General features: G+C 37.1%; 1 protein-coding gene across 3 annotated transcripts in view; it reads right to left on the bottom strand.

Moving 5' to 3' along the window:
• Window positions 1-3,310: 3,310 nt before the first annotated feature.
• Window positions 3,311-12,573, bottom strand: part of ANLN (anillin, actin binding protein) — a 29,710-nt gene continuing 20,447 nt past the window's right edge. For 2 of the 3 annotated variants that reach the window (XM_072853667.1, XM_072853669.1), the window contains exons 21-25: window positions 11,615-11,668; window positions 8,680-8,766; window positions 7,015-7,122; window positions 4,760-4,932; window positions 3,311-4,346 (exon numbers count right to left, since the gene is read on the bottom strand). In XM_072853667.1, the coding sequence (XP_072709768.1) occupies window positions 4,223-4,346; window positions 4,760-4,932; window positions 7,015-7,122; window positions 8,680-8,766; window positions 11,615-11,668 (546 nt within the window). In that variant the 3' untranslated portion in view covers window positions 3,311-4,222. The remainder of the gene's footprint in view (window positions 4,347-4,759; window positions 4,933-7,014; window positions 7,123-8,679; window positions 8,767-11,614; window positions 11,669-12,573) is intronic. The other variant, XM_072853668.1, reaches the window with a different exon arrangement.

Genomic DNA, 12,573 nt, shown 5'->3' with positions numbered 1-12,573 from the left:
TTTTCACCAGCTTATCTGATGCTCTTTGCAAAGCAAACAAACAGACATATATATATATACACACACACACACACACACATAAATTAGGGACAGCTCTATGCTACTCGCACCCCTGCTGGTGATGAAGGGATCAGACAGCAAAAATGTCACTAATTATGCATAGAAAAAAATCTGGTAAATAGAAAGTGTTAATGTGGCATGACTAAAACCCATCCAGATTAGCCAAAGCTCAGGTAGACTTGCTCTGCTCTTCATTCCGAATGCATACCATGCACTAGGCTGCGTCACCCATGAGGCGGCTCTTAGGCTGTGGTCCAAACTAAAGGAGGTGGCCTGGTCTTGTATGGACCTTAGCCCACTGGCCACAGCTGTAGGAGATGTATCTGCTCAGTATGTTGAATAGGCAGAGGATGACTTGCTAATGCTATTTTGACTGAAGCACATATTATTGCTATCTTAGATCCTCTTCCTTTTTTTAAAGTATAGTCAATGCTGCATCTTTTATTAAGAGATAAATTCCTTTGGGACAACTGCTAACATTTAAGGAAATATTCAAGTCATCTACTTTAGGAAACCAAAAGGGAATACATTCCTTAATTGAATGATACTTACTAATAAGGCCCCAATTCATTCAAGGCATTGAGATGTTACCAAAATATCCAGTCTCCCAAGAAAGTTTCAACTATTTAGCAGTAGAAGGAAATCTACCTGCTTTCCGTACAAATTCTCTCCACCAAACAGCATAACATTAGATGCATACTGGCCAGGTAGGACACCTTCTACCTATTTTTTATTACCTATTCAGGTTTCCTATCTTTCATTAAAAACAACACAAGGGCAGAAACAAGTGCATCCACATGGTTTTACTATAGACCAAGTACAGCATAGACAATAATTATAGAATATCAAATAATTTCCTCTACACCAAAATACAGAAATGTAGCAATTATAAGGGGGAAGGGAACAGTATGTGTTTAGAAGCCAAATTTTCAGGCAATCTCATTGCAAATTATTGTATTTCATTTGAGGTTGGGATTTAATAACACCAATTAGGCGTTTTACAAGCTAGTAAAACTGAAATTTCCTCAGCTAAAATAAGCTTCATTGCCCAGAGCAAAGCATTTTCCATTTATAGACTTTCTTATTAGTGAACATCTTGAATTTCTGAACAACGGAAGAAAAGCTTTCTTATAAAATTAGAACGGCATCTTCTCAACCAAAGACGACCTGAAAGCCCCATAGCTGAACCCCAAAGCAAAGCTCTCAGATTTGCCCAGTACAATTGCTCTGTGCTTGACCAGGGGTCTCCGAGAGACTTGATGAAATGGGCTTGCCACTGGCTGAAGGAGCACTAACCAAACCTCATGTCCTCATGCCTCAGAGGCGAGCTCTGCAGTTCAGAATTAGGCCGTATGCAGCAGCTTGATTTGTAACTAATGCAGTAACTATTTGCAAATAAAGATGAATTTTGGGCTTATTAAGCCGCCAGCTTTTACAACCACTGTGTCTCTCCATTATTTCAAAGAATGCAAAAAACAGCTGAAGATCTGCACCCCCAACCATCAATCACTTACCAGTACCATTCTAAAAATAAGTGTCCTATATTTAAACAAATGCTTCTGAAAAAGCTTATTCTAAAGCAGTAACAAGCTATGAATCCTAGTCTATTCTGTTTAACTGTCTCCTGGTGCTTAAATCTAAGGTTGAAGGTGAAAAATGCACAGGGAAGAGAGAAATAAACAGGAAAAAAGAAAGAGTTTCTCTTGGAAAACTAAGTATAGTTCCATGAAATTCAAAGTTTATAGCAGTACAGATTTCTAGAAGGAATGGTCTATCAAGGCCTTTTTAGAGCATGTGAATACAGGAGGAATTATGGAACTACTCAGTGACACCACACTACAAGTGGGAAGGGTTTTTTTTGATGTTATGCTGTCAAACTGTTTTTACAAGACTTAAAGCTTGTTTGAAATCAGACAGTAGAAACTATTTTTTAGATATAAAACAAATAGCTTCAGATAGCTATAGATGAATTCACATGGTCTGTCCTCTTCCAAAAGGATCCGCTACAAACATGAAAATATATGTTTGCCAACATTTTCACAAAAATTTTCCATGGCTCACCCACAGAAAAGCAAGGGAATGGGGGAGGGGGGGAGGTACACAGAAGTGCAAGTCAGTCAAGCTGTAAATGCAGGCTTGCTGCTAAGCTAGCATCACACACTTCTGCTGGCTGCAGTACTGCACGTCATCGCCCCGACAGCTTGTGCCTAGAACTCACCATCCAGGTCAGATTTTCTAAATTACATCACCTGTTACACTTTATACCTTTCCTTGATGAGGATAATTTTTCATCTTGGGCAATGAACAAACACAGATTAGTTTCTACAATGGATAATAGCCCAATTAGCCTAAATAAAAATAGGTCATTCCCTTAGATATATCCAGTTCCATTCTTAACACCTTTCTATGGACTCATTTCATAATTTTATATTTAATGATTTTTATTAACATCCATTTGGAAGTTTAAGTAGACAGCCTAAGGTGGATCCACAGATGAAATTTGCTCTTCCACTGTCCATGTTGTATTGCTAGTCTGCTGCTGTGTCTCCATCACAAGAGAAAAGAACCATCTCCCCTCCATACTTGATGAGCTGCTGGTCTCTAGCAGCCTCTACATTCATATACGTTCCAACCAGTTCATGGTAACTGCCCGCAGACAATCTGGCCTCCCACTACAAAATTTGGTGCTAGCTACCCCTGAGGCATCACATTATCTTCTCAAATCAAGCAGTATTTTGAGATACACATACTGAATAGAATCCTTTCTCAAATGTTGCGTGGAGTCCAGCTTTTCTTCTTCAGTCTACAAACTAGTCATCTATGCATTTGAGATGATACATTATGAAAAAAGCATGAAGTGTTTTATTCTTTATTTTAAATGAATAAAATAAATCTCAATACATAGTTTGGAAATATTTAAAGACATCAGAAAAAGAAAACTAGATTTAAAAGCAAAAGTACAAAAGTGGCAGGATGAAAACAGTATAAGCTAACAGAATTTAGTGTTTAGAGTTGTGAATATAAACAGCAATAGCAATTTTAAGTATTCCACTATTGCATTTGCAATAGTGAAGTAATAAGATAGCATTTCACTAAGCCCAGTGAAGAGCTGTGAAAATTGCAAGTTTTAACTGAATAGTTTTGCAATTTTAATGATGGATCTGAAGTAACATTTTTATCTGTATTTATGGACACATCTATGAGGGGGAAGATGACCCATACTTTTGGCCAGCAGAGTATTAGTTGGTACATAGCAGCTTTGTAGTGTCTTATTAAAAAAATAAAAAGCACTTTTACAACCTATTCCTGGTCCTCAGATGGAGAATTCTAGCTTGTACAAACCATGAGTCCCAGCCCAGGAAATACTGACGTATACAATCCTAAAACTAATTTTTTTCTGTTTTGTTTTTTCTTTTATATTATAGCAGTCCTAACAAAAATATTCAAGACCTTTCATTTCTATCAAAGTGCAATATACTGCATACATAATTCCACACCTGTAAACGATATAGGATACATGCCATGCACTTAGCCATACCAGTTTGTATGAGAAATTGCAGAAGAAGTATGCATATATTGTGCATGTCTTTTGTTCTGACCACAAGGAGACTGTGCAAGCAAGAAATGCCTATATTGCATGTTGTAGAGTAAAATTTACTAGTAACTTCTACGCCTGATCATTAAAAAAAACCCGACAAGCCCTCCAATATTAAATCTTGTGCTTCAGCACCATCCTTGTTAGAGAACTCTGAGCTACTGTTTCTTTCAGGGAGCTGAGTTATCTAGTAAGCTTGTTTTTTCACCAGCTTGCCCTCCCCTTCCTGCCCTGAAGTGTCATTTCCTGCAATAATTTAGTTGTTTAAAGAAAAGAATGTACTTAGCTAAAAGACTTCCAAAAAAGGAGTTACATAAATATTTAGCACGTTTAGAAACAGCTAATTGCTTCCTACCATACTCAAAAGCTAGGAAGCAAAAAAGTTTTAAAATTCTTAAAGTGAAATAAAAATACTGCATAACATAGTCCTGTATAATGTTACATACTCTCTCAAATTTAAAGCATAAGTGACCCAGAGGACTTCCCACATTTTCATTTAAGTTATGTATGCAAAAACCTGCGTGAGCTACACAAAAAAATATTTTCTTCATAGTTCCCTTCCAGAGTTTAAAGCTTTCCAATAGGTTTGTAGCAGGCATCAGGCTGCCACATGCGAAGGTCAACAAGGATTTGGTTGAGCTTTTGCATCCAAAGGTTACGCTCTTCTTTAGTATCAGCAGACAGCCAGTTCCTAAAAGGCAAAGAACCCAATGGATTAGATAAGTCTTTCTCCGCCTCTACTTAGTTATTCTGAAAAACGTCAAGCTGATCATCCATGGAAGCCCAAATAGCAGGGGGAGGGGGGGAGGGAAATGAAGTCAAATATTCCCCAATCCTGCTACCAAGCTACCTGGCATTTCCACTTCTGGAAAAGTGGAGTTCTTTGTCCTCAGAAGGCTGAAATGGGACAGCAAGACAAAATAGGACTAAAAGTGAACCAAACAGTTCAAGTTTCATCCCAAAGTCTTAGCATTTAAATGAGCTTTGCATTGGCATGTCAAAATTGTAAAGCTCCTATGTTATTAAAACTATCACTTGAGGCAAAACACCTCTCCCACACACATCCCATAACCTCCTGCAACCTTCATGATTTTATCTACTCACTTTGTAACACAGAGCGTGTCTCTGCATCGGCTGACAAGAGTCTCTCTGTCATCTTCCCTCTGAGGACGGACAGTTATTAGTTCAAAAGTGTTGGGACGGGCACAGAACTCCCTGTTGGCAGGTTCAATCTGATGATTAGTGCAGTTAGCCAAGTTTATCCGGCCCAAAGGATGCTGAAAGTGAAGTTAGTTCATCAGTCAAGAATACTGCAATCAAGAGTAATTCTGAAAAACATATACTTTGACAATTGTTGCCATATTAAGTGAAAACCCCCTCCCCAATAAATTATTCCATACAAAGAGAGGGATTCCACTTTTTGCGTTTAAGAGCCATAGCTGAAGCAAGATAATATAGACAATGGAACAGGTCCTGGCTCAGCCACGTACAATACAGCTAACAAATTTATCCCTTACCAAAGGGTTAGTCTCTAGGAAGATATATGCCCTTTTTTCCTTAAATAAATTTAAAAAACCCCAACAACAAGCTTTAACTCTCAAATTCAAGAGAACTTCATAATAAAATCCAAACTGATAGAGTAAACCCTGTCAAAGCCTACAGAAAACAAGCACTTTAGGAATGCTTGCATCATTCTTGTCAAAGCCTATAAGCACACGGATTCATCTTCAACCATGTAACTAAGGCACCTAAGTGCCACATCCAGCTGCTTTAGCTCCCTCTATAGTCAATAGCTAGACCCTTGCAAAGAGCATTTCAAATTTCAAGGCAGTTCTCTCTTTCTGCTGACTATAGACAGAGGCTCAGCTGTATGCCTGAAGTTAGTTACAGACCTTGGCTCCGATTCTTCACACCTACAGAATACCTCATCAGGGAAACATCACAAGCTGCTCTTGGCTTGGAGAAGAGTTTGCTATTTATTGGGCATGTTCACTATACTATTCCATAGATAGTTAAAATAACCTAAGTTACAGGAAAAAGAAGGATAACTCCATTTCAAGGAACATTAAGAAAAGGTTGTGTGTTGGTGATATACAGCCAGGGGAAATTTATTTTTAAAACCCCACATTCCACAATTTAAAGCAATCATTGCCCAATACTGATATTTGAGCTACATCTATCTCTGTATGGTAGAACAGATATAGTGGGGGTAAGGGGGGCATTTAATAAGGACAGAGTTTAATATGGCTGTAGATGATAGTATATCAAAAGAATACAGCTGACCCTTACTCAGAATGATAGTGAAACAAGTCTAGAAGATTTTTTAAGAACAGAATCCGGAAAACAAACCAAAGCTGCTTTCTTGCAGACAAAAGCAGAATAGGAAGCTTTTTCTTGCTTAAGTCAATTTTTTTTTTTTTGCCTATCTTCTATTACAGTAGGCAGAGATTTTTCCCCTCTCTCCTGGCAGGGAAAGAAAGTACATTGATATATTTTGGCAATGTCAACTATGAGCATATGGTCTTCCTCTGTTAGCAGGGAAGAAACTAAACTCAGGCATCTGGATTGGCATAGAAGACCCAAAAGGACCAGAGTTTGCCACAGACTTCAGGAAAGAAAGTGTTCTGCCAACAAACAAGCAAGTGTTTAATGGTAAATTGCTTAAGTGAGTCAGAAAAACCCTCTTGAAAGCAATCTCTAAAAGGACCTGGAAGTATTTCAGTCCACGCTGCAAGAACAGGCTAAGGAGACAAGAAGGTTCACCTCAGTGACAGATGAACCTCTGATCTGTCTCATTAGCCAGACAACAACTTAGGTTTCTGTGAGAACCATTTAAAAAGCACCAGTTTCAGCTACAATGTGGAGCTACAAGAAAACAATGACTGCAAATAAGATAGTCCATAATTACAGCTATGCTTCTGCAATATAGATGGATTGTCCACTCTAATTCTTTACCATATTAAGTGTTAAAGTCATTATTTTGTCTAAAACTTAAGGCAACTAGATACAGTCTGCTTATTAAGCTGTACAAAGTCTGATCAATTTCAGTTAAATAATTAGTCAGTTGACAAGCACAATGGAAAGCCTTAAGACTACAGGGGAAATTAAATATGGATCCTTCCTCCACTTTTCCCCTTTCCCAGCAGATAAAGTAGTCAGTTTCTAAGTTTGCTCTGATTTAGGTCAGATTTATAAAGACAAGTTCCCTCCATTCCCCAAGGAAACTTTATGAGCTTGAATCTCATGCTTTGAATATACTTACCTGTTTTAAGCCTAAACGTTACTGTCATTAAAAATGAACAACTGGTTGTGTTGGGTACTACAGAACTTTTGACTTGAGCTTTATAAAACACCATTACCTTTCGTTTTTCATCATCTGGGTACGTCCAGTAAGATATACAGTTTCCAGACAGCACACACCAGCGCCTATGCCATGCTCCAAATCCACTAACATCTTCGAACATAGTCTTAAAAAAAGTTTTAAAAAAAAATTTTTTTTAAATGGGGTAACATTATACCTTGAGCTTTGTCTGTACTCAGATATTTTTTTTCTACCAGAATGGTTCTGCAAGTACAACCCTTCATAGGAGTAAACGTAAGGAAAAAATACATACTGGGAGAGACTTCTATTAGCATAGTATATTTATTTTCCAGATAGCATAGAAAATGGGCTTATGCTATCATTCTCAAGTTTGCAGCCTTTTGCTCAAAATGCACCTATCACTGCTATTTCAAGTTACCAGATTTTTATGTTGACAGTGGTAAGCATTCCCATCATTTTAAGATAATGGAGGGTTACTTATAGAAGATACAGGATGAATGGTTCACAAAACATGTATTAGTATCACATAATTTGTTATGATTAGGTATTCAAGTCATCTTTGACTTACAATTCAGGATTACAAAGTGTTTGGCTATTCTGCAGGCCACACTCAGAAGTCTAGTCAGTTTAAAATAAATTAGAAATTGATTTTTAAATGTTTGTGTTGGCAGTTACTTTACCGGACACAGGATTATGCTAATTTCAAGCCCCATTTCTTTAGTACTGGAATGGAAAGTTTAGTATCTGTCCTCTAGTCCTGATACCTCTTGAACTTGTACAGAACTTTTTTTTTTTTCCAATTAATTTGTGTGTTGTGTTTTTCACTCTTCACAATTCAGATCATATTTTTTCATGGTGCAGGGAGTTTCCAGTCCCTTACTCTGAAAAAATTTAATATGCATGTACACTATTCTTAATGTTTTACATATTGTATAGTAGAAGTAAACAAGGACTTTCTTAAATTAGTGCACAAAAACATGGGATAGCAAATACCATAAGCATGTGAAATGTTTGCATCCAATGAAATCTGTTCAACTTCAATTAAGCAAAGAGAAAGGAGACAGAAAGAACTGCTTGAAAAGGGTCTAAAGAAATTCTGATTTCTAGAAACACCAAAATAACAGCAAGTGTGAATGCTTTGCTGAAGTATTTTCCTAGCACATCTACTGCCATCTGCTGGACATAACCTCAACAGCGCCGTCTATCAGGGCCAAGTATCTTTTCCAAGACCAGTTTTAGAGAAAGAACTGCTCAAGTTGTTGCTCAAAAAATACTGTCGCTTCCTTGTAAGTCAAAGTCTGTGAACACGGGAGCATGGGGTGGGGGGTGGATCTTTTGCTAGGGAGAATTTGTTTTTACTAGACAAAAAAATCCAAGATGTCCTGTAAAAGTTTCTGGCAGAGAAATTAGAATCTCATCTCACATCAGAGATTATAGCAAGAAAAAGTTAACTGAAGTTCAGAATAACAGATAAACAGTGTTTAGAAGACAAAGATATACAAAAACCTAAAAGGCAGCTTTAATTTAGGCATGTTTAGAAGATAAACTAAGAAAGTTTTGAGGTCTGGTTCAGGGCAGGGGGGAAAATCAAGCCAGTTTTAACCTTCACAATCACTACAAATACATGTGTGAAGTTAAAAAAGTGACTACATTTAATAGGACTTGTAATTTCCAAGGAAGGAATTTGAAGTGAATGCCTTACCAAAAACCCTTTCTCCTCCACAGAAGAGTCCACTTGGCATTTTAACTTTAGATATATATGACCTTCCAAAGGAGACAAAAAGGGAACCTGCAAAAAGTAAAACAATTAGGCATTTAATTTTGACACCTCTCAACTCTACCAGTTCAAGCAAGCCACCTGCACCAGGATGTTAGCACTGTCTTGTTCTTAGGATCTTCAGCCAAAAAAAAGCGGTCAGTCTCAAGCAAGACAGTAAATAATCACTTTTTGTTTCAAGTTAATTTAGAAGCTTTTCAAGACTTATTTGCTTATTAGTTTGCTCAGGACATATGCACAAACATGCTTCTATCTAGAAAATAAGGGACTCCAAGCATGGTTAAAACCAACACAAGGCACTGGTCCACATCCTGCAAGCTTCTGCCTCAGTTTGACATTAAGCTGTTTGGAAAATATCAAAGTGGGCTTAAACAGGATTGGTACTTGGATGCCATAAGCATTTTTGGCAGATACTGATGTAGTAGTGCCTACTCAGATAAATATTTGTATAAAACACCTAAAAGGGGAAAAAGTAATGGAAGTAGTTCTTCTCAACTGGCACTCAAGGTCTTGAAGACCTGTGTTAAGTCATTTCTAACAAAAGAGGTTCCAAGCCCTATCTTCTACCACTGAAAAAAATCAACCAAACAAAACAACAACAACAAAAAACAACCCCCACAAAACACCAGCTTAACTACTGTTCCAGAGGTTTGTTCAAATGGCTATTCAATATTCAAGAGTTTTGAGGAGGAGCATGCAACAAGGACTGCTTTTGGACTTCCCCCAACCCCTCCACACATAGCACCGCATTACATTTAGTGCTCCCACCACTACTGTCAAGAAATCACATCTCTTTTTCCACAGGGAAGCTAAGAAACAAATTGCTAATTCAACAAGCAAATGATGATCTGCAGGGCATCCTACATACCATATTTTGTTGCTAATCTGAACAAGCAATACAGTAAGAATCTTGCAAAAAAAATCAGAGACATCAGTGCTTTGTCTCACTAGAAAAATCAGCTCAAATACAAAGAAAGAACCATTTGCCAGGGAATAGGCATCTGTACACAATAATGAAATAGCTTTTAGAGCCATGGAATCAACATCCAAACAGAATTAACTTTTGTTAGTAGTTAAGATGAACAAGAGTAACCCTCAGTAGTTAAAAGTATACATCTGTAGGCTTCAGTGAACCCTGCAGAACACTGAAATAGATGTTATGGTTAGAAATGGATCGCCTTTGAATACTGCAGCTTCCTCCCAAACACGATACACATGTGCATAAGCAGGTGATCAAATAATTTTTTACCAGGTCTACTGAACTAAGACAGCATGCATAGCTTGCTCATGTACTTGGCCTTACAGTATAGCACAGCAAAATTTTGAGCACCAGTTAGGAGTCTGCATGACCATTTGAGAAGCAAAAATAGCCACATGTTTGCACATAATAGCAATAAGTTGCATCAGTCCTGAATTTTTATCAGCAAAGACAATTATAACCCTATGTGCTACCCCCAGGGAATGTTGCCATATATCCTACCAAACCACAGTAAAATCCATTTCTGAATGAGGGCCTCAAGGAAGTTTGGCCAATTCCCCACTTGAAGTTTGTGGTTTTTGCATTCCTTTCTAATTTATGTCAGGACAGAAGAACCTACTTTGTGGATTATAATGTTTACCAGTGAAGAGCTGTGTGACAGTAAAGCAAAAAGGCTGTATAACAAATGGAACATAGCAGTTATGCAGAGCCTACAACACCATTACTAATTACTAAAGCAGGTCTCAAAACACTCTCTGTACACATAATGAAAAAATATTACATTCCAGTCAACAATATATCCCTTTCAAAGGCAAGTGGGGTGGAGGTGGTGGTAAGAAAGCAAATTTGTTGAATATCCAGCTAGATGAAGAGAAGACTAAAGCCCATAACTAAGCTAGCTTGCATTCTGGTGTAGTCATTCAGATATCTACCATAAGAAGTTGGCTTACTGTCATAGAAGATTATCTGTAAAGATACTCAAGATAACACTCAAGAATTTGCAAAAAAATGGTTTCTTATGAGATTTTTGATTACAAATAGGAGACAATAGGTACTAAAATTATCGCCTGCTTAATTTTGAGAGAAAACATACCTAAGGTTATCTAAAACACTTTCTTCTGAGGGATCTGAGTTAATAGTTAACTAAATAAAACTATTTTCAGAGATTAAAGACCAATTATTTATTTTAAGCATATCAGTTTACATTATTCCTAAAGCAAAAATTGTATATACCAAGCAAAATATTTTAATTGCACATTTGTGTACAAATAAGAACCTCACATTTTGATGCATTTAGTACTTTCAAAACTTTAGTTCTTTATGATTGCTTTTTGCTTAAAAAACAAAGGTCTGGATAGAACAAGGCCTCGACAGAATAAGAAACAAGATATTCAGTTCCTGAGTGATTTTAATTTTCTTCAGTGGCAACAAATTGAGTTAAACCAACATTTAGGACACCAGTCATTTTCCCCTGGTCCTCTATCAGCAGAGTGGCTGATTCTATGTTCTATGCAGTTCATCAAGAAGTTGGCTCAAATTTCCTGACTAGCAATCTTTAAGAGACATGTCGATTTGTTTTGAAGTAAGAAAAACCCTCCTCTAGTGATCTAGGAAGACAAGAGACACATGCTAGTTAAGGAAAAACCCTAGGTGGCCTAAATAACTTTGAATTCTAGCAGCATGCTTATTATTGTAATAACAGGGAGTAGTATTCTGCAAGTCTTAAAGGCTCCTACCATCTTATGTTTAGTTAATAAATCTTTGTAAGCATTTTCTTAGAAGAATTAAAAAAAATAGATACTGCAAAAAGGCCAGACATGAGCAACATGCACTAAGAAGCAGTTTCCTATTTGAAGTTATAAACTAAAGGATCACAGCAACCTTGTCCTGGAACATATAGTCCAAGAGTTCTTTTTCCTCCCCTTCAAAATTTATCTAGGGAAAAAAAGAAACATGCTCAATGCGATTAGTGTAAAGTTAAAGTTTATAAAAAAAAAGGACACAGTTATACATGAGTACATATTGGTCCTTTCTACCCTGAATTTTAACAGTGCATATAAAAGGGAGGAATGAAACAAAAAACCCCACCATGTATTAGAAATGCATGGAGCAAGTTGAAAAGCAGCTGTTTGGTACAGCCACAGGCCAAGTCAAAACTGAAGCATAACAGAGGTGATAGTTTCACAAAAAAAATTTTGGACAAAAAGGGGAATTCTTATTCGCAACTGTTTAAGTTTGCACCTGGAAAAAATTAACCAGGTGATGGTTGCCCTGGAATTCTATTTGAAGCTTGTGCTACAGTTTATAGTTCAGTCCAGTGTCCTGTCCTAAAGAATAAACCAGAAAAGTTCAGACCCAAATTGCTGAATCTAATGTAAAAGCTGATTCCCATAACTTCAAGAACAAGGGGTTTCCAATAACCAAGCCATACACAAAATAAGATTTCTACATGCAGTTCTGGTTAGGAGGAACATTTATGCTGAAGAACCAAAGCTGGTACTTCTGAAGTTCACACAGTCAGTAACAGCAGTGCAATTCAACTGTTAAGTTCTGCGAACTGTTTCAGTAAAGGAGGATTCTGCTTCTATCTGCAAAACTTCTAAAAAGCAAGTTGGGATTATTGCAATATTTTGTTTTTAATCTTGTGCACAAACACAACCAATTCTTGTTATCTCTCATCAGAAGCTATAATTGCAATACTACTATCATCACAATAAGACTTGATTAGCCAAGAAGAAAATTTATTCTTATGCTGCTGTTTGGATATATAAAGCTGTAATTTAGTACTACCATAAGCTGTAGTAACTTTTGAATTAATTTAAGTTAGCTTAGGATAGCTG

This window comes from Ciconia boyciana, chromosome 2, assembly GCF_034638445.1.
Source record: "Ciconia boyciana chromosome 2, ASM3463844v1, whole genome shotgun sequence".
In the NCBI taxonomy this organism is placed as follows: domain Eukaryota; kingdom Metazoa; phylum Chordata; class Aves; order Ciconiiformes; family Ciconiidae; genus Ciconia; species Ciconia boyciana.
Note: the sequence above shows the minus strand (reverse complement) of the source record. Positions and strands in the feature narration are given on the sequence as shown.